At 36.3% G+C, this 24,126-nt stretch overlaps 1 protein-coding gene across 2 annotated transcripts in view; it reads right to left on the reverse strand.

Moving 5' to 3' along the window:
* DPYD (dihydropyrimidine dehydrogenase) overlaps positions 1-24,126 on the reverse strand; it is an 814,043-nt gene that overhangs the window by 389,134 nt on the left and 400,783 nt on the right. For both annotated transcript variants that reach the window (XM_079926015.1, XM_079926014.1), the window contains exon 13: positions 5,802-6,017. In XM_079926015.1, the coding sequence (XP_079782141.1) occupies positions 5,802-6,017 (216 nt within the window). The remainder of the gene's footprint in view (positions 1-5,801; positions 6,018-24,126) is intronic.

Genomic DNA, 24,126 nt, shown 5'->3' on the forward strand with positions numbered 1-24,126 from the left:
TGGACCATCAGTGGTCATTTCTAAACAAAACAAAGCAAAACAAAACTCAGAGGACAGAAGCAAGATCCCAGAAGTTAGGGCCAATAGTGGATAGGAACAATGGATTAGGGAACCACTACTAGAGAGTAGAACTGGATCTTAATTAAGTAAGGGGCCCTGACAACATGTGCCCAACTGAATTTCAAAATTGCAATGGACAAGTGATTGCTATTTTCCTTCCATTTCTTCTCTTCCTGAATGAGAGTATCTGCTGTGGTTCTCATGACCATATCATTTTATGTTGGGTGTATAGCAGATAGACAACTTGTCTTTCTATTTCACAGAACCCTGGATCAAGTGAAGGTGAACCCAAACAGCCTTATATGGGTTAGGACCTGATACAGATCACTAGGTCATAGACATTGAGCCCCAAATCATGATTGGATGACATTCTGAGTGTCTTGGAACGGGGTGGATGCATTTTGCACATGGAAGGGATGTGAATTATTGTGACCAGAGGGCAAGTTACAAAGACAGCTGCAATAATCCTTCCATGCTGTATGCATGCCCCTTTGTGATATGACTTTGCTGTTCTTCCCATCAATGAGCAGATGGTATTTACCTACTTCTTGAATACAGCCATGTATATTGTACCTTGTAACTTGCTTTGTCACAGAAAGTACAGTGGAAGTGACAGTGTGTGAATTTTGAGGTCTCAGCAAGGCCTTACAGCTTCGAGTCTTGCCTTCTTAGAACACTGCTACCTTGTGAACAAGCCCAAGTTACTCTCCTTGATGCTGAGATATCAAGAGGCAAGAGAGATTATGAAGAGATGGAGAGAAGGGCCCGGCCATCTCAGCCATTACAGCAACTCTGACCAGACACATGCGTGGGGCCATCTTGCCTGTCCCCAGGCATCCCTCCAACTGACTGCAAATGCATGAATGAGCCCAGCAGACATCATGTGATGCAGAAGAACTTCCCATATGAGCTCAGCCAAACTACCAATGTACATAACTGAGTGAATAAATAATTGTTGTTCCAACTCCTGGGCTACTTATTTAGCTTTCTCAGACTATTACAGTTGATCCTTGAACAATGCAGACTTGAACTGCGTCCACTTGTATGCAGATTTTTTTCAATAATCAAGTACTACAGTACTGTATGGACCCATGGTTGGTCCAATATGCAGATGTGGAACCACAAATACGGAGGGCTGACTATAAAGTTGTAAGCAGATTTTCGACTTTGCAGGGGGTCGGTGCTCCTAACACCTGTGTTGTTCAAGGGTCGGCTGTATTTCATCTAAAAAAATTATACTATCTATCTTATTGTGAAGATTCAATGGATAACTTATGAAAAGTATTTGGCAATATCTATACATTCTAAGTAATTGATAAATGGTAGTTAGTAATGTGTGTAAAAATAATAATCATAACAACGACCTGCAATTTCAAACAACATGTTCAAGATAGTGATATAGAAGCAACTTTGGACAGAGACTGTTGTTGCCCAGGTCAAATTTCTTTTCCCTAGATGGCACTGCCTCGCCATACTTGTTAGCCTTCCTCTACGGTATTTATTTACTTGGAAGGAAAAAGAAAAAGAACGCCATATTTTAAAATCAACAATTCATTTATGTTAATAAGTTAGACTAATTTATGTCATGATGTCTCCGAGGGCAGAACTATAAAATATGGATGCAACTTATGAGAAGGCCGATTTGGGGAAATTAAAATGAATACATTTCTAAAACAGATCTTTCTATAGCTATAACAGGCTGCAGTGCCTTAAAAGATCTAGCATGTTCTGTCACTAAAGGCTACATTTCTTCTGTCAGGGCTATTGACACATAATTTGGCCAGATAATTTTTATTTCCCGTCCTAATACTGTACAATACTTATTCCGTTTTCTCAAAAATCCTCTGCATTTTAAAGGCTTAGTCAACAACCTAAATCTTAATATACAATCCATGCATTTAGAAATTCCACTGACATTTTCATTTTTAGACATGTATACATGTACTATAAAAGCAACCTGGGATATGAAAATTTTAAATTGGCCTTTTCTCCCTTGATTGAGATCAATACTCAGACCAATCCATTTTTTATGTGTTAACTGTCTGTTCATATGGCTGGAAGAAAAATAAACTCAATATGCTGTTGCCAAGAAATCTATGTATTCATTTACTAATTCATTTATCCAAAGAATATCTATGAAACATTTATCAAACTCTTCCTATACACTAAGCATCGTGCTATGTGGTATAAGATTGTATTTTATGCAAACAGTTACAATCAATACTTTGATGCCAAAGAAATAATGAAGACCCTTAAATATTTCTCAGATTCTAGTTTTCAGTATTTTATGTTGAGAGAGACTCATTATTTGTACACCTACATACCTAATTATTTGATACTTATTAAAACAAAATATATGCATTCAAGACATTTTCTTACTAAAAATAAAGTACAAGTGTACTGTAATAGCTATATATAGCTTATAAATGAAGTGAACTTCTGCTTAGGTCTGAATTTGATTTATGATAGTTAGAAACACTTCTGAGTTTATCTGGGTAGTGATGAAAATATATGCACCCTACAGTTATTCCATATTTGCAGTATATAATATGTGGCTACCTATGAGAAAAAAATTATGATATAATCAGCAAAAACAAAGTGTTTTATCTATTTCTTATCAGTATAATGCAAACACAGGTCAGGAGGTTATTTTATGTGAAATCTAAACAATTTCTAATATTCCCAGTTAAACAGAGCACTACTCTGGTTTGTCAGGACACTTTAGCTTTAATTAAGCTTGACAGATTGATTTCTCCCCTACCTTTTTAAACTTGAACTCAATATATATTTATATTAAAATTTATACTTATATTTTAAATACTTTTATCATGATATTTCAAATATTGTCTTTATAACACATAAACAGAATCTCAAGAAAAGCAAGCTAGGTATTTTGGGACACTCTAGGAAAGTCTGATTTGGGAAGGAAAAATATAGTTAATAAAAGCCACCTTTGATGTTATTTAACACAAAAGCAAACATAGATCTTTTTATATTTGACATTAAAAATCTTATCATTTGCCTCCCTAAAGAAAGCACATACAGCTTTTATACAGACTGCACAGTAAAGAATAATAATATTTCTGTTTACTGAGATAACAACTGGCATTTCACTGTAAGTCAATGGTCTTTCATTGCTACAGCATATTAGACCTCAATCTGGCATCTACAAATGTCGAGTATAAAAAATATATATATAGGATGAAAATCAAAGCATGTTCCAAACTCCCCAAAAAAATAAAAAAAAGGGAAACAAAGTTCACCTAAACATATTTGCTGCAGAAAGCAGTGTAATATTCAGCTGTCAATCTTGAAAAACAATGAGGGAGCCACACTGTCAGTAGGACAGGATAATAAAATCTCCAGCAGATGTTCAGGCAGGGCTCTAATTTTTACTGAACTCCCTTGGCAAGCATTTAATTTCTTTATCATATGCAAGCTCGGCAAATTGTACTTCATCAAAACTGTATTGTGAAATATTAATATTTCATATGATAACAAAACTGCATAGAATAACCTTTGTCATATTAAGAGCATCCAAATTTCAAATGTCAAGACTCTGAATTTTAATACATTTTAAGTAGACTCTTGAAATCGCATACTAAACTGTAATAAGGCTAATCTAAATTGGTATGCTATAATGCCACACAAATGTATAGTACATATAATACTTTAATAGATGTCTTTAGAAAGAGGCTGTGAAAAACATGTGTTTATAATACTGAGTTTTATACTACAATATTTCACCAACAAGAAAGCACAAAACTCATAAGAGAATAATAAATTCACAGAAATTTAATCACTAATTAGAGACAATATAAGAACACAAAACAAAAAGAAGTAGATCTCTATGAAGCAAAATGACTACTTTGCAAAATCAAGTACGGGAAAAAAATCATTTTTGAAAATAGAATTATATAAGCCCAAGGTGGCATTGTTATTTATGTCATTACAATCTGCACAGATACATTTAAAATAGTTTTTGCACAAATATTTTGTTGTACGCACCATCAAAGTAAGTAAAGTGGAGCTTCCTAAAACCCCCGTCATTATATTTTATGTGCCAACTTTAATTTGCATTTGTCTATAACTCTCCTTTTGAACCAGCATCACAGACTTCTGAATTGGTAGATTAAATTCAAATTGGAGTTCCAGAAGGAAGTTAGCTCCCACATTTATTTCTGCTGGTGATCCTAATAAAGGCAACTGCTCTTAGGTTATTGAAAGAGACAGCTTCACAAATCAATGCATGTCACCAACAGAGCAAAGACAGATGTCTCTGATTAATCAGAATTCAATTTTTGTAAGCAAACAGGAAGTTCAAAGCAAACACTTTTTTTCCCCTACAATTCTTCCCTTATACCTGATTAGCCACCTATTTCTGTTTACATATAAAATTTTTTAAATAGCATAACTAAAATAGTCATTAAGTGATATCAGAGACTCAGTTTTTCTCAACGATTAAACATTTGATTATAGCTTCCAAGTAATTCTTAAGGAAGAATTGAAATAAAAACAAATGTATTGTCAGTATTCTACAAGGTTGTAAACAATTGATTAATGGTATTCTAAAGCTAAATCCAATATGTTGTTTATTTTTACACTTTGTTTAACCAAAGTATTTCTAAGTATTCAGCCAATTTATGAAGAAACCTCCCTTTAGCTATTTAAACATAAAAATATTTAACCTTTTTTTTCATGCACTAGTTTTCTAACTTTTGAGGATTCTCTAGATATTCTTGATCACACTTACACATAGCATCTTGTAAAGCTGTCAGAATAAAACAGCTGTGATGGTTTAGCCATAATAACGCCAGCTATTGATCCTAGTAAGAGGTGAAAGAAGAGAATGTGCTTAATGGGGCATATTTCTTGCGTATTATTTTCTTTGCCTAAGGATAAGGCTGATTTAAATAATGATACTCTTTTCTCAGTCAGTAGATACACACATTCTTATACATTAATTATTACTAACTACTGGTAAGTACTAAATATATCGATAGGTGTAGCATTTAAAATTTTATCAATAAAGGGCCTAAAAATGTTAAATTTTGCTGCTTTTTTCTAATCCAAAACCGTGTAAGGATGCAACCCTCTACTGCATAAATTATTCCACTTTGAAAACATACACTTCTATGCTTTCTGTACTTTAAAGAATCAATCTGAACTTTAATATGTAGTTTATTTTCTACTAAGTATGTCCACTTGCATTGTGAGTACAAAGTCATAATATCAAATTAAACTCAGGTATTGTATTTGGGGAAAGGTTTCTGTATTTAAAAATTCAAGAAGAATCTTATTCCCAGCACCAGTAATTTACAATAAGTGATTTTTTTTGGCACGGCTTTGATTCCAGGATTATGTGCAAATAAAATTCATTGTCTCTCTAACTTTGAGTTGAGGCATATGTCCTCATTCACATACATCCAGAAATCACAAAACAATTAATAATGCCGACATAAGAATAAGTAAGTTTGTGATTATTAAATGAAATAGACACTCTGTAGTATTTATATTTTTGATGCTTCTTAGACAAAACACAATGAAAACTCTATGCCATTCCCCCTCCATGGGACAGAAGGAATAGAAGGAAATTAAAGACTCATTTGTAATAATAGGTTTTATCCAGTAGTTTAATAATAGTTATTTATAGGTCAGAAAAATCTTTCCATTATAATATTTATGCCCTAATTAAAATACATGATAGATATTTAAACATGACTTCAAAAATAATTTCTTACCTTATCAAGAGAGAAAGTTTTGGTCAGAGCAAAGCCCCATCCAGCTTCAAAAGCTCTACGAATCATTGATGAACTGCTAGTTGGAGTTGCACTGGCAAGACCAAAAGGATTTGTAAACTTCAATCCAGCCATTTCCACACTAATGTCCACCAGATCAATAGGAGTATAAAAGAGGGGTAGTTGAGGCGTGGCAGAAACTGAAGCTCCATATTGTGACTGCGAAAAAACAAATAGCCAATAATTATTCTTGTATCACATCTGATTTTCCCATATAATCTTTTACAAAAATCACTTCAACACAGCATTTAAATTAATATAGATTACATCGGTCTGTTTGGAGTGATGAAAATTAGCAAAAAAGTCAGTTAGCAGAGAACCAAATTCATATAATATCATCTTTTTCTAATTTAAAAAGTAGTTTAGAGAGTACTAATGGAAATAATATCAATTAAATAAACAATAAAACTACACTTAAAACATTCTGAGATTCAAACACAAAAGGGAGTAATTTCAGAATTTATCTCCTTGGTCCCATTAGCCCAACCTTTTTGTACTTAATTTGTGGAAATGTCTTTAGTGCTCAGAGATAAGGGCAACAGCAAGTCAGGAGTCCTAAATTCAATTTCCAGTAACCTCACTCTATTTATGAGATTTTAGGAAAGCCACCTAACACATCCTTTCCTTTTCTTCTTTACCGTTTTCAGTACAGCAGCATGAATGCTGGTTGCCTAATTTCCTACCTCCTAGGGATCCTGGAAAATGCAGGAGATCAAAAGCCACAGGGAGACATCTAATTTGGAAAGTGGGTAATGTATTCATGTGCATGAGGGGACTTTCTTCAGAAACCAAACAGGTACCAAACAGTATAGAAATTTCAACTGTAATTTCTCAAAACTGTAAAACTACCTTTGTTAAATGAACAGTTAAAAGCAACTTTGTATTACTGGAAAGATTCAATCAAAAAACCCTTTACAAAGTGCATGGCCCACTGAAACACAGTAGGTGCTTTCTAAATGTTGTCTCTCTGATTGCAGAGGTTATTGAACATTTCATCAGGTCTTTTGTTTGTAAAATGTCTCTGTCTCTGAGGAGCTTCAAGATGGCGGAAGGGTAAGATGTGGAGATCACCTTCCTCCCCACAAATACATCAGAAATACATCTACATGTGGAACAACTCCTACAGAATACCTACTGAATGCTGGTAAAAGGCCTCACACCTCCCAAAAGGAAAGAAACACCCCACATACCTGGGTAGGGCAAAAGAAAAAACAGAGACAAAAGAATAGGGACGGGACCTGCACCAGTGGGAGGGAGCTGTAAAGGAGGAAAGGTTTCCACACACTAGGAAGCCCCTTTGCGGGTGGAGACAGCAGGTGGCGGAGGGGGAAACAGAACCGCGGAGGAGAGCACAGCAACAGGGGTGCAGGGGGCAAAGCGGTGAGATTCCCGCACAGAGGATCGGTGCCGACCGGCACTCACCAGCCCAAGAGGCTTGTCTGCTCACCCGCCGGGGCAGGCGGGGCTGCGAGCTGAGGCTCGGGCTTCAGTCGGAGCGCAGGGAGAGGACTGGGGTTGGCGGTGTGAACACAGCCTGCAGGGGGTTAGTGCGCCACGGCTGGCCGGAAGGGAGTCCAGGGAAAAGTCTGGACCTTCCGAAGAGGCAAGAGACTTTTTCTTCCCTCTTTGTTTCCTGGTGCGCAAGGAGAGAGGATTAAGAGCACGGCTTAAAGGAGCCCCAGAGACGGGCACGAGCCGCGGCTATCAGAGCGTACCCCAAAGACGGGCATGAGACGCTAAGGCCGCTGCTGCCGCCACCAAGAAGCCTGTGTGCAAGCACAGGTCACTATCCACACCTCCCTCCCGGGAGCCTGTGCAGCCCGCCACTGCCAGGGTCCCGTGATCCAAGGACAACTTTCCCGGGAGAACACATGGAGTGCCTCAGGCTGGTGTAACGTTATGCCGGCCTCTGCCGCCACAGGCTCACCCCACATCCGCACCCCTCCCTCCCCCCGGCCTGAGTGAGCCAGAGCCCCCGAAGCAGCTGCTCCTTTAACCCCATCCTGTCTAAGCAAAGAACAGATGCCCACAGGCGACCTACAAGTGGTGGTGGGGGGGCGAATCCAAAGCTGAACCCCGGGAGCTGTGCAAAAAAAGAAGAGAAAGGGAAATCTCTCCCAGCAGCCTCAGGAGCAGCGGATTAAATCTCCACAATCTACTTGATGTACCCTGCGTCTCTGGAATACCTGAATAGACAATGAATCATCCCAAATTGAGGAGGTGGACTTTGGGAGCAATGATATATATATATATATTCTTTTTCCCTATTTCTCTTTTTGTGAGGGTGTATGCGTATGTTTCTGTGTGTGATTTTGTCTGTATAGCTTTGCTTTTACCATTTATCCTAGGGTTCTGTCTGTCCACTTTTTTTTTTTGTAATACTTTTCAGCATTTGTTATCATTGCTGATTTTGTTTTTTGGTTTGGTTGTTCTTTCTTTCTTTTTTTAATTACATTAAAATATTTTTTGTAACTATTTTTTGTTTTTTATTATAATATTTTTTTTTAAAAATCTTTTCTTTCTGCCTTTTATTCTGAGCTGTGTGGATGACAGGCTCTTGGTGATCCAGCCAGGCCTCAGGGCTGTGCCTCTGAGGTGGGAGAGCCAAGTTCAGCACATTGGTCCACCAGAGACCTCCCAGCTCCACGTAACATCAAATGGCAAAAATCTCCCAGAGATCTCCATCTCAACACCAAGACCCAGTTCCACTCAACGATCAGCAAGTTACAGTGCTGGACACCCTATGCCAAACAACTAGCAAGACAGGAACATAACCCCACCCATTAGCAGAGAGACTGCCTAAAATAATAATAAAGCCATAGACACACCAAAACACACCACCAGACGTGGACCTGCCCACCAGAAAGACAAGATCCAGCCTCATTGACCAGGACACAGGCATTGGTCCCCTCCACCAGGAAGCCTAAACCTACTGAACCAACCTTAGCCACTGGGGGTAGACACCAAAAACAATGGGAACTATGAACCTGCAGCCTGCAAGAAGGAGACGTCAAACACAGTAAGTTAAGCAAAATGAGAAGACAAAGAAACACATAGCAGATGAAGGAGCAAGGTAAAAACCCAGCAGACCTAACAAATGAAGAGGAAATAGGCAGTGTACCTGAAAAAGAATTCAGAATAATGATAGGAAATATGATCCAAAATCTTGGAAATAGAATGGAGAAAATAGAAGAAAGGATAACAAGATCTAGAAGAACTAAAGAGCAAACAAACAATCATGAGCAACACAATAAATGAAATTAAAAATTCTCTAGAAGGGATCAATAGCAGAACAACCGAGGCAGAAAAACGGATAAGTGACCTAGAAGATAAAAGAGTGGAAATAACTACTGCAGAGCAGAATAAAGAAAAAAAAGAAAGAATTGAGGACAGTATCAGAGAACTCTGGGACAATATTAAACAAACCAACATTCGAATTATAGGGGTCCCAGAAGAAGAAGAGAAAAAGAAAGGAACTGAGAAAATATTTGAAGAGATAGTCGAAAAATTCCCTAATATGTGAAAGGAAATAGTTAATCAAGTAAGTCCAGGAAGGACAGAGAATCCCATACATGATAATTCCAAGGAGAAGTACACCTTCAAGACACATACTAATCAAACTATCAAAAATTGAATACAAAGAAAAAATATTAAAAGAAGCAAGGGAAAAACAACAAATAACATACAAGGGAATCCCCATAAGGTTAACAGCTGATCTTTCAGCAGAAACGCTGCAAGCCAGAAGGGAGTGGCAGGACCTATTTAAAGTGATGAAAGGGAAAAACCTACAACCAAGATTACTCTATCCAACAAGGATCTCATTCAAAGTTGATGGAGAAATTAAAAACTTTACAGACAAGGAAAAGATAAGAGAATTCAGCACAACCAAGCCAGTTTTAAAACAAATGCTAAAGGAACTTCTCCAAGCAGGAAACACAAGAGAAGGAAAAGACCTACAATAACAAACCCAAAACAAGAAGAAAATGGTAACAGGAACATACATATCAATAATTACCTTAAATGTAAATGGATTAAATGCTCTAACCAAAACACATAGACTGGCTGAAGAGATACAAAAACCAGAGCTGTATATACGCTGTCTACAAGAGACCCACTTCAGACCTGTGAAGTGAGGGCATGGAAAAAGATATTCCATGCAAATGGAAATCAAAACAAAGCTGGAGTAGCAATTCTAATATCAGACAAAATAGACTCTAAAACAAAAACTATTACAAGAGACAAAGAATGATGCTACATAATGATCAAGGGATCAATCCAAGAAGAAGATATAACAATTATAAATATTTATGCACCCAACATAGGAGCACCTCAATACATAAGGCAAACACTAACAGCCATGAAAGGGGAAATCGACAGTAACACAATCATAGTAGGGGACTTTAACACCCCACTTTCACCAATGGACAGACCATCCAAAAAGAAAATAAATAAGGAAACACAAGCTTTAAATGCTACATTAAACAAGATAGACTGAATTGATATTTATAGGACATTCCATCCAAAAAAAACAATACACTTTCTTCTCAAGTCCTCATGGAACATTCTCCAGGATAGATCATATCCTGGGTCACAAATCAAGCCTTGTTAAATTTAAGAAAATTGAAATTGTATCAAATATCTTTTCTGACCACAACGCTATGAGACTAGATATCAATTACAGGAAAAATCTGGAAAAAATACAAACACAGGGAGGCTAAACAATACACTACTTAATAACCAAGAAATCACTGAAGAAATCAAAGAGGAAATCAAAAAATACCTAGAAACAAATGACAATGAAAACAGGACGACTCAAAACCTGTGGGATGCAGCAAAAGCAGTTCTAATAGGGAAGTCTATAGCAATACAATCCTACCTTAAGAAACAAGAAACATCTCAAATAGACAACCTAGCCTTACACCTAAAGCAATTAGAGAAAGAAGAACAAAAAAACTCCAAAATTAGCAGAAGGGAAGAAATCATCAAGATCAGATCAGAAATAAATGAAAAAGAAATGAAGGAAACGATAGCAAAAATCAATAAAACTAAAAGATGATTTTTTGAGAAGATAAACAAAACTGATAAACCATTAGCCAGTCTCATCAAGAAAAAAATGGAGAAGACTCAAATCAACAGAATTAGAAATGAAAAAGGAGAAGTAACAACTGACACTGCAGAAATACAAAGAATCATGAGAGATTACTACAAGCAACTATATGCCAATAAAATGGACAACCTGGAAGAAATTGGACAAATTCTTAGAAAAGCACAACCTTCTGAGACTGAACCAGGAAGAAGTAGAAAATATAAACAGACCAATCACAAGCACTGAAATTGAAACTGTGATTAAAAATCTTCCAACAAACAAAAACCTAGGATCAGATGGCTTCACAGGCAAATTCTATCAAACCTTTAGAGAAGAGCTAACACCTATCCTTCTCAAACTTTTCCAAAATATAGCAGAGGGAGTAACACTCCCAAACTCATTCTATGAGGCCACCATCACCCTGATACCAAAACCAGACAAAGATGTCACAAAACAACAAAACTACAGACCAATATCATTGATGAACTTAGATGCAAAAATCCTCAACAAAATACTAGCAAACAGAATCCAACAGCACATTAAAAGGACCATACACCATGATAAAGTGGGGTTCATCCCAGGAATGCAAAGATTCTTCAATATACGGAAATCAATCAATGTGATACACCATCTTAACAAATTGAAGGAGAAAAAGCATATGATCATCTCAATAGATGCAGAGAAAGCTTTCGACAAAATTCAACACCGATTTATGACAAAAAACCTCCAGAAAGTAGGCATAGAGTGAACATATCTCAACATAATAAAGGCCATATATGACAAACCCACAGCCAACATCATCCTCAAAGGTGAAAAACTGAAACTATTTCCACTTAGTTCAGGAAGAAGACAAGGTTGCCCACTCTCACCACTATTATTCAACATAGTTTTGGAAGTTTTAGCCACAGCAATCAGAGACGAAAAAGAAATAAGAGGAATCCAAATTGGAAAAGAAAATAAAGCTGTCACTGTTTGCAGATGACATGATAATATACATACAGAATCCTAAAGATGCTACCAGAAAACTACTAGAGGTATAATCAGTGAATTTGGTAAAGTAGCAGGATACAAAATTAATGCACAGAAATCTCTTGCATTCCTATACACTAATGATGAAAAATCTGAAAGAGAAATTTAGGAAACACTACCATTTACAATTGCAGTAAAAAGAATAAAATACCTAGGACTAAACCTACCTAAAGAGACAAAAGACCTGTATGCAGAAAATTATAAGACACTGATGAAAGAAATTAAAGATGATACAAATAGATGGCGAGATATACCATGTTCTTGGATTGGAAGAATCAACATTGTGAAAATGACTCTACTAACCAAAGCAATCTACAGATTCAATGCAATCCCTATCAAACTACCACTGGCATTGTTCATAGAACTAGAAAAAAAATTTCACAATTTGTATGGAAACACAAAAGACCCTGAATAGATAAAGCAATCTTGAGAATGAAAAACGGAGCTGGAGGAATCAGGCTCCCTGATTTCAGACTACACTACAAAGCTACAGTAATCAAGACAGTATGGTACTAGCACAAAAACAGAAATATAGATCCATGGAACAGGATAGAAAGCTCAGGGATAAACCCACGCACATATAGTCACCTTATCTTTGATAAAGGAGGCAAGAATATAGAATGGAGAAAAGACATCCTCTTCTAAAAGTGGTGCTGGGAAAACTGGACAGGTACATGTAAAAATAAAGAAATTAGACACTCCCTAACAGCATACACAAAAATAAACTCAAAATGGATTAAGGACCTATATGTAAGGCCAGAAACTATCAAACTCTTAGAGGAAAACATAGGCAGAACACTCTATGACATAAATCACAGCAAGATCCTTTTTGACCCACCTCCTAGAGAAATGGAAATAAAAATAAACAAATGAGACCTAATGAAACTTAAAAGCTTTTACACAGCAAAGGAAACCATAAACAAGATGAAAAGACAACCCTCAGAATGGGAGAAAATATTAGCAATTGAAGCAACTGACAACAGATTAATCTCCAAAATTTACAAGCAGCTCATACAGCTCAATATCAAAAAACAAACAACCCAATCCAAAAATGGGCAGAAGACCTAAATAGATATTTCTCCAGCAAAGATATACACATTGCCAACAAACACATGAAAGAATGCTCAACATCATTAATCATTAGAGAAATGCAAATCAAAACTACAATGCGATATCATCTCACACTGGTCAGAATGGCTCTCATGAAAAAATCTACAAACAATTAATGCTGGAGAGGGTGTGGAGAAAAGGGAACCCTGATACACTGTTGGTGGGAATGTAAATTGATACAGCCACTATGGAGAACAGCATGGAGGTTCCTTAAAAAACTAAAAATAGAACTACCATATGACCCAGCAATCCCACTACTGCACGTATACCCTGAGAAAACCGTAATTCAAAAAGATTCATGTACCACAATGTTCATTGCAGCTCTGTTTACAATAGCCAGGACTTGGAAGCAACCTAAGTGTCCATCGACAGATGAATGGATAAAGAAGCTGTGGCACGTATATACAATGGAATATTACTCAGCCATAAAAAGAAACAAAATTGAGTTATTTTGAGGTGGATGGACCTAGAGTCTGTCATACAGAGTGAAGTAAGTCAAGAAAGAGAAAAACAAATACCGCATGCTAACACATATATATATGGAATCTAAAAAAAAATGGTCATGAAGAACCTAGGGGCAAGACGGGAATAACGACGCAGACCTACTAGAGGATGGACTTGAGGACATGGGGAGGGGCAAGGGTAAGCTGGGACAAAGTGACAGAGTGGTAGTGTATATATAGACATATATACACTACCAAATGTAAAATAGATAGCTTGTGGGAAGCAGTCGCATAGCACAGGGAGATCAGCTCATTGCTTTGTAACCAGCTAGAGGGGTGGGCTAGGCAGTGTGGGAGGGAGGGAGACGCAAGAGGGCAGAGATATGGGGATATATGTATATGTATAACTGATTCACTTCGTTATAAAGCAGAAACTAACACACCATTGTAAAGCAATTAGACTCCAATAAAAATGTAAAAAAAAAAAAAAGTATCTGTCTCTCTCTTTCTCTTCCTCCTTCCCTTTCTCTCTGTTTATCTCTGAAAGACAAATAATACTGGCAAATATAAAGAGGATGAATTTTCTCAGCCAAAGTGGTTACTGAATGGACAGGTCTAGTTAATTGTAAGTTAGAACTCTTTTCTCTTGTGAATCATCACTCAAAAGTTGTTTGAGCAGAACTTTAATTTTACAGGAATGTGTCTTATGTAGATAAAGATTGCCATGACCTGCATAAAAATTATTTCTAGACCGCCACCATTTATAATGCAAAGTTAAGTTCACGTAATATGTAAAAAGGCATCAAACTTGTCAATTGAAAGACTAATGTGTCTCTGGTGCCTGCAAAGAGGTACCTGATGGCATCTAGCCTTCAGCTGTGGCAGGCATCTTCTGCCAACAATGTTCTGGGTTTCAAGGGACATTTCTGAATGTTGTGCAGTCCTATTGTGAGCACAATGTCTTCTGTTCTCACGTGGATGGCAATACTATTAAAAGGATTATTAGCAAAGACAAAAGTTATAATGTATAATATAAGGAAGTGAGGGATAATCAGAGTCATGTTAATTTGAGGTGTGTGTCTGTCTGTGTCTGTGTGAGTATGTACAGGGATAGGTGAGGAAATAAACATCTTCAGTGAGATTTTTTTAGCTCTGAATAATCATAATTTAAATTGAATCAAGGAACTTCAAGGTTAGACTATGGAAGAATTTCCTGACACCACAATTTGGTTAACACCAGGGAAATTTTAGAAGCCCCTTCCATGTTTGAGGAGCCTTAGAAACTTTGGGCAATCTTTGATCTGATGATGATAGCAGAAATACTTATGTTTCCATGTTCATTATTAGGTGAGGTGAATGACTCCACATTTTCTCCTTTTTTCATGGCTTTGTACTGAAATAACTAATCTCTTCAATCTCACAGATGAATTTTAGTTTTTCAATAATTACAGCTATATAGCATTAGACAATAGCCCAAGGACGTAGATATATATGTGTAGTTTAACTTGCATTTCTTAATTTACGTAGTTTTAAATACATAAAACATTGCTTTGGAATTCTTAAGAAGGCTGCTGCCTTAATATTTAGAAAGGGAATGATGTGGCCAAACTCTGCAAGATTTTCCTTAAGCTTCAAAACAAAATCGAAAAGCAAACAACAAAACAAATAACAAAAAAATCAATAAACACACAAATGTCAAATGAGCAGTATACTTTCTTATAAAAATGTATATTTTATTTCATTGACAAAACTACTACTGATGTATATGCAGATATGACATAACCTAAAATCTTTAGTTGTAATAGGCAGTCTTTTTTCATATTGTACATACAGGGCTATTTTTTTGTTTTGTCTTTGTGCCTTTTTACCACAGTGTGGTGCTACAGCAAACCAGTCTGGTCAACCTCACACTATACTCAAGCCTTAATGTACGCTTCATTTTCTGAAATTTAAAAGCTTGTTCCCCTCTGCACCCTTGCTCAGGGAACTTAAGCATCTCAGATTTCAGCTCTCACCACAAGGCTAGTTCCTCCCAAATCCAAATTGCAACCTCCAAATTCAGATTTCCAAGAGACTTCAAGACCTTTGGATGTGGATGCTTTGTCATTAATTCAAACTCAACTCCTTCAAAATGTACCTCATCGTACATTCCCTTCTAAAGAATATGTTATTCAGATTTTCAATTTCAGACTGTATTATTTTTCCAGTCATCTGATAGTGTTAGTAAGCAATGAATGTAAGAAACAACCTAGATGTTGAATAATGAGGACTAGCTCCCCAATGATGCAACTGTACAAAGAATGTTATACTGGTGTCAGGAATGACACAGAAAAAAAGAATGTATTGACATAGAAGAGTGATTATCCTGTAATAAGTGAAAAAATTAGTGATGAACAAAACAGACAAGGTCTCTGGAGCTTACATACAGAAAAATGTAAATAAAACTACCCACCAACCAACTGAACACAAAATTAAAACCACAGATCATTCATCACACTGTCACTTGTCTCCATGCATTATCTTAGGTATTCCGACTAGCCTGAAATATAACCTAACACTTTCTTCACCCATCAAGCTCCTAATCATCTTTCCAAACTCAACTCATTCATGCAAGAATATGCTTCCTGGGGCATTTCTTTAATAGACTTCATATAGTTGTCTAAAGTAGCTGACTCTTTTCTTTGATATTTTATCATTTAAAATATGGCTGTACCTCAGTAGTCATCATACTGTGCAGTACATGTTGATTTTCTCTTCAAACAGAGCATAAGCTCCTTGAAGGCAGAGACTATAACCTATTCAAATTAGTATCTCCATTAGAATTTGAAATATTTGCAAAATATATGTTTAGATTACATTATATCATATTATATATAAAATACTTACTCTTAAAGGCAAATCTGCCCCTTGTAGAGACAAAGATAAATAAAATCACTTTCCCATAAGGCAACTCTCATCATTTATATCTTTATAATTATTTTTAATACACAATGCTTTTCGACATTCTCATTGTCCTTTGTTGGATATCTCATTTACCTTCTATTTTCTGAAACTGAGGAGTCTGCTAAAGTAGTTAAAAGGGTTAAATACAGGAACTTGAATTTTAAAAAATTTCCCCCTTCTCTCCACTCTCTAATTCAGGAATCAACTTATAATCTGGACATCACCACAATCTCTCTGGTTGTTCAAAATGCACTTAATAGAAACAAAAAGAAAACTACAGAATCAAAAGAGACTGAAGTGATAAAGAACTGAGATCAGGATGGAGGGCAAGGGTAAAAATAGAGATTAAGGAAAAACTAAATATTCAGCAGATTTTTAGAGAGTAAAAATAAAAAGTAACACTTCTTTTATAAAAGCCATTGTCAGCCACATGAGATATTGAGAATGAGAGAGATGTCTAAAGATGACTTTTGTAAAAATTTCCTTTTTCCCCCTCAGAATTTTTTAGGGGAGACTGAGAAAAGATTTTAGTTACTTACAATTCAATCTAAAAAAAATAACTCGATGACATGCATAGACCATGAGAGTTCCCAAATTTATATGAGTTACACTTAAATGTTCTCATTTCATTTCCATCTACAAAATCCTTCAAGGAGCTTCACTACCTGCAGAATACAGCATTATCTCTTCAGCACTATATAACCCCAGTTGTGATCTGGGCTCTTCCCTTTCCCTACACTTTCTAATCACATCTTTCACCCTTTCTAATCTCATCTACTACCATTCCCTCACAACATCTTATACTTCAGTTTATTAAACCACTTACAATTTCTCAAACAAAACAATGTCATTAATGCATCTATGCATTATGACTTTTTATTTTTCCTAAAATGTTACCTCCTGCCTGGTTTTTCTGCTCTGAAAATTCCAACTAATCCTGCAAGAGTCAGTCTTGCTGTCATCTCCACCAGGCAACTTCCCCAGCTATCCACAAGCTCACCTGTTCCCTTATCATACTCTGTACTTGGTTGCTTACATGTATGTGTCTCCCATTTAATTTACTTCCAGCACCAAGCATAAGACTTAACAGAAAGATGCTTAAAATATTTGTTGAATGCATCAGACTACTGTCCATGGGTACTTAGCCTCTTTTTTACATCAGTTCCCATAAGATGATAATCAGTTTAGATGAAATAATCATTAACTGTATTCCAGATATTTAAAAAGTCCAATATTCTATTATTTTAATGTAGAGTAACATTCGACTCTTACCTCTGGAAGACTACTGAATTTATTAGCAAAGCCTCTCAAAAGAGTCATCTAGTAGGAATGGTAAATAACTGTTCTAGGCAATCAAGTTCCTTATGTAAATACAGGCATTCTATAATTCAGTCACACAAAGTGACGTAAAAATTCACCTCACAATTTTGCTAGGATCCAGCTTAAAATAACACATTTTTAGGCCCTCCATGACTTTTAACTTCCAGATTCAAATGGACTCCTTTGGTTCCAGGTAACAGAAACTAGGTTCAGAAGATTATTATGAGGGTATAGAAGTATCTCATGTAACAGCAGGAAAACAGCAAGGCATCCAGGAAGAGCTGGGAATCCTCATGGAAAGCCATAGGATCTGTCTCTTGCTCTCTCTTCTGTGTGCATCTAGGTTTATTCTGTCTCTGCAAATTGACTTCCTCTGCTTCATTATCCAGAATGGTTGATATTTTATAGGTCTAGCCCAGACATTTTTAACTCTACATTTTAAAACATTTGGAGAGTTTTTTAAAAATTCTGATATCTTGGCAAGAGAGACTCCATGCTAATTACATCAGAATTGCTCTGAGTAGGACTCAAGCACTGTAATTTTTAAAAATCTCTCCAGGAGACTGCACTGTGCATCCAAGCTTGAAAATCATTTCTTTAGCCGTATTAATGCTTCTCCTAATTCTTATTCTCAAGTGAGACATTCAAGTTTAGCCACCATCATCTTAAACGTCTACATTTTTCATATAAGCTGGGCACATACTCTAAAAAGTGCTTAACTGCTTAAAAGGCATTAGTTCTGACAACCATCAATACATTTTCCAAATATTAAGGCCCACTGTAAAAATAGGTCACTTACTTTATTCTCAAAATGAACAAGATACTTGTCTATTTGCAAATAATACTTATGCTGGGCCTACTGATAAGTGTTTTGTACTTATTCTCTCTTTTTGATCACAACTCTTCAAGTTAGGCACCATTCTCCTATTGAAGATGAGAAAAGTGAGGTTCAAAGAAAGTAAATTATTTGTCCAAAGATAAGCAGCTAATATGTGGTAGAGCAAGATCTGAATTCAGAGCTTTCCCTTACTACATTATATCAAGTTGCCCCTATTTACATAAACATTGTTTTTCTAAAGTATTAATGCCCTCAAAATAGGAAACTGACTTAAAAATTATTCATGATGGTTTGATTAAACACACACACACACACATGTACACATGCACTTTAAAATCTATTATCAAAAATGAAAAGTAGGGCTTCCCTGGTGGTGCAGTGGTTAAGAATCTGCCTGCCAACGCAGGGGAGATGGGTTTGAGCCCTGGTCCGGGAAGATCTCACATGCCGCAGAGCAACTAAGCCCGTGCTTACTACAACTACTGAACCTACGCTTTAGAGCCCGCGAGTCACAACTACTGAGCCCACATGCCACAACTACTGAAGCCCATGTGCCTGGAGCCCGTGTGCCTGGAGCCCATGCTCCACAACAAGAGAAGCCACCACAATGGGAACCCCACGCACCGCCACAAAGAGTAGCCCCCACTCACGGCAACTAGAGAAAGCCCGTGCACAACAATGAAGACCCAACGCAGCCAAAAATAAAATAAATTAATTAATTAATTAAAAAAAAAAAAAAACACTGGCAAACAGACTCTTATACCTAAGGTCCAAATTAAAAAAAAAAAAAGAAAGAAAAATATATACCAGTCAGATATTAACGAGATAATCAATCATAATGCCTTTCATTTGAGAATAGAAATAAAAACAAGTACAATGCTACACTACAATGACCTATTATTTTATTATTACTCTTTATCACTGGTATTCTTCTATTATACCTGGCTGGGTCATGGAATCACAGACAGAGAAATTTTCATATATAATTGTTATTCTGTTGAGGGAAAAGCAAATCACATCATAATTATGTATCCCAATTTCACTTTTTCCCTAATTTGCTTTAGTAGAATGATTTTTTTTTAAGAAAGCACTGTTAAAAGCAAGACTATTGGTAGTGTTATGTTTAATTGAAGAAGAAAAAATAACTATCACTATGTTGCTTCCAATTTAAAATCCTCAAACAGCTTTCACTTACTCACTTTATTTATATTTCATTGTGATATAACTATAATGGTCCCTATCTTGGGGTACAGCTGTTCTAGAAGCATCCATTCTGAGATTATTTTAAGGCAAAGAATAAATAACATTGTGCAGCTACTTACAGCTAGATTAATTCATAGGTTGGATTAATGCATTAATTAACTCCAGCTCAGTTACTTTGCCCTTTGAAGAAATATCCGAGGGAAAAAAACTTACAAGGCAGAAATTAATTTGGATTAGCTGTTTCCATGATGGAAAAGCCTAGGTACAGTGATTATAATTATAACATAAAATCAGATTTCATTTCTCCATTTTGAGAAATTATTATTTATAATGAAAATTTTAGAAAGATATGAGTCTATAAAAAAGTTTCTAAAAAATAATGATCCCATTTTATTCACTTAAAGGACTATATTCACATTGCTTTTAATAAGATATTTGTAACCTGAACACAAAATAAGGCTACAAAATTAAATGATATTAACTCAAATCAATGTGATCTTTTTTCTCCATCTAAACCCTATCTTCACGCCTAACTACCAGCTGTTAAGCAACTTAAAGTAGTATCATGCAAACATTCCTCTGTTCTTCAATAAAAAAACTATTCCTCCCTTAGTTTTTCCCATTTACTTTATTATGACACTGCCATTTATCCAGCTTAAGCCAAAAATCTGTGAATCATTCTTGATATTGTTCTCTCTCATTCCCCATTTCTCTTCCACCAGCAAATCTAATGACAGTGTCTCCAAAATATATGAATCCAAGCACTTCCATCCATTTTCACTGCCACCATTATCTCTTACTGGGACTATTTCTTACTGGTTTCCCCAGTTTCCCCATTTTCCTTGCCTCCTACTGAAATCCACTCTTTACTTTGCACCAGAATAGCCTTTTAAATACATAAATTTGATTGTTTAAAATTTTTCATTGGCTTCTCATTGCATTTTGTTAATATTCAAACTCTTTATTATAGTCTACAAGATCCTTCATGATCTGGTCCTGTGTCCCTATTCAAACTTACCTTATTCCACTCTCTATATAAATATACATATCAGTCACATGTGATTTCCACCAAACTCTATCTTTCCCTGGGGGTCTGCATGTACTCTTCTACCTGGCATGTTTTGTTTTTTTTTTTTTTGTTTTTTTTTCCTTTAATTCTTCAGTTTCCATGTAAAACTTTACTCCCATTTCCAAGTACCAGCACTTTTGGCAACTGCTATAGACTGAACTGTGTTCTCCCCAAATTCATATATTGAAGCCCTAACCCCCAAGGTGGAACCCGATCATGGTGGCACCCTGATCTCAGACTTCTAGCCTCCAGAACTGTGAGAAAATAACTTTCTGGTGTTTAAGCTACCCACTTCATGGTATATTGTTATGGTGGCCTGAGCTGAGTAATAGAGCAACCCAATGTAGAATCGCCAATGAGTCAAGTGAACTTGTAAAACATGCTTCCTAAATCTCATGTGTCCCATGACCTAAAATGTTTCCTAGGCATATTCAATTTCTCAACAATATTTACAAAGTGCTTACTATATGGTAGACATTGTGACCAGGTCTAGGGACAGAGCAGTAAACAAATTACACTTTCTAGTTTCATGGATCTTATACAAAGTGATGGGGACTAGGGGGTGGGACACAAACACAAACATAGATTAGTGTATCTCTGTGTGTGTGTGTGTGTGTGTGTGTGTGTGTGTGTGTGTGTGTGTGAGATAGTGTGATTCATAATGAAAGGTATATATTTGGTCTTTGTCCTGTTTTCTCACACATTGCTCCTAAAACTCTTGGACTTTCCTCAATGATGAAAACAATGGAAGTGTCTTTTGCTATGTCAATGAGGTGACTTTTGGAAAGAACCAAAGGATGGGGGCTGGTTGCCAGGAGAATCAACCTTGTGGTAAGTCGGAACATTCAGTCCCACCCACCTGTCTCCCTGACCTCAGTGGAGGGGAGAGGGGCTGGAGGTTCAATCAATCGCCAATGGCCAATGATTTAATCAATCATACCTAGGTAATGAAGCCCTATAAAAATCCAAAAGAACAGGATGTGGAGAGCTTCCAAGGTAGGAATACCAGATTTGGGTGAGAGTGGTGTGCCTGGTGAAGGCATGGAAACTCCGTGCCCTTTTTCCATATCTTGCCCTATATAATAATTCTTCCATCTGACTATTCCTGAGTTATATCCTTTTATTATAAACCAGTGATCTAGTAAGTAAAATGTTTCTCTGACTTCTATGAGCCACTCTAGGAAATTAATTGAACCCAAGGAGGAGATCATGGAAACATCTGATTTATAGCCTGTCAGAAGTACAGATAACAACCTGCTCTTGTGATTGGCATCCTAAGATAGAGGGGGGTCGCTGGAACCTCCTATAGCCTATTAGTCAGAAACACATGTGATAACCTGGGCTTGGTGACTGGTATCTGAAGTGGTAGAAGGGGGGAAGGTGTCAGTCTTGTGGGATTGACCCCTTCCCTGTGGGATATGACACTTATCCCCAAGTACATAGTGTCAGAATTGAGTTAAATTGTAGGATACCCAACTGGTGTCCTGAGCATTGCTTGGTGGTGTACAGAACCACTCCCGCTCTACACACACATGTTGGTATTAAGTCCAGGGACCCAAAATATTGTGTTTTAAAGTGGTTTTTCCTCAGAAATAGAATGCAGAATATGTGGGTTAAGGAATAGTATGGCTGGGGTCAGGGAAGTTTTCCATTTGGTACACACAGAGGCTTCTTTAATAAAGTAACACCTGAGCAGATACCAGAAGGAGGTGAGCAAAGGGTCATGTGTGTATCAACAGAGTTTTGGTATACCCTTTTCATGACTTTGAAATGCATGGCCCAATTTATCAGTTTAGTTACGGCAATAACATTGGTTTCTACCTTCTACTAAGTATAATATCATCCATTAAGAAAACAGAATGTATCAGTCTCCCAAGGCAATAGAAATAAAAGCAAAAATAAACAAGTGGGACCTAATCAAACTTATAAGCTTTTGCACAGCAAAGGAAACCATAAAACAAAAAGACAACTTACGGAATGCAAAAAAATATTTGCAAACGATAAGACTGTCAAGGGATTAATTCCCAAAATATACAAACAGCTCATACAGCTCACGATGAGACTGTCAAGGGATTAATTCCCAAAATATACAAACAGCTCATACAGCTCAATAACAACAACAAAATAAACCCAATCAAAAAATGGGCAGAGGACCTAAACAGACATTTCTCCAAAAAAGACATCCAGATGGCCAATAGGTAATTTCTCAACGTTAATTATTAACAAAATGCAAATCAAAACTATAAGGAGTTATCATCTCACATTGGTCAGAATGGCCATTAAAAAGTCTACAAAAAAAAAAAATGCTGGAGAGGGTATGGAGAAAAAGGAACACTCCTACACTCTTGGTGGGAATGTAAATTGGTCAGCCACTGTGGAAACCCATATGGAGTTTCCTTAAAAAACTAATAATATAGTTATCATATGATCTAGCAATTCCACTCCTGGGCATATATCCAGAGAAAACTCTAATTTGAAAAAATACATGAACCCTAATATTCATAGAAGCACTATTTACAATAGCCAAGACATGGAAGCAACCTAAATGTCCATCCACAGATGAATGGATAAGGAAGATGTAGTATATATATAGTGGAATATTACTCAGCCATGAAAAAGAATGAAATAATGCCATTTGTAGCAACATGGCTGGACCTAGAAACAGTCATACTGAGTGGAGTCAGACAGAGAAAGACAAATATCATATGATATCACTTATATGTGGAATCTAAAAAATAATACAAATGAACTTATTTACAAAACAAAAACAGACTCACAGATATAGAAAACAAACTTATGGTTTCCAAAGGGTAAGGGGGGACAAGGATAAATTAGGAGTTTGGGATTAGTAGATACAAATCACTATATATAAAATTGATGAACAACAAAACCCTACTGTATACCACAGGGACCTATATTCAATATCTTGTAAAAACATTATCATGGAAAAGAATTTAAAAAAAGAATATATACATATTTGTATAACGGAATCACTTTGCTGTATGCCAGAAACTAATACAACATTGTAAATCAACTGTACCTCAATAAAATTAATTAATTTTAAAATTAACTAATTAAGTTGTAGAAAAGAAAACAGCATGTAGACTATTACACAGAACCTCTACTTCATACAACCATAAGGGTTGGTTAAAAGGATAATACAGTACTTTAAGAAATGGCTTCTGTTAGCCAAGGATCCCTCCCAAATAATAAATAACATGTTGACA

The sequence above is a fragment of the Stenella coeruleoalba genome (assembly GCF_951394435.1).
Source record: "Stenella coeruleoalba genome assembly, chromosome: 1".
NCBI classification, from domain to species: domain Eukaryota; kingdom Metazoa; phylum Chordata; class Mammalia; order Artiodactyla; family Delphinidae; genus Stenella; species Stenella coeruleoalba.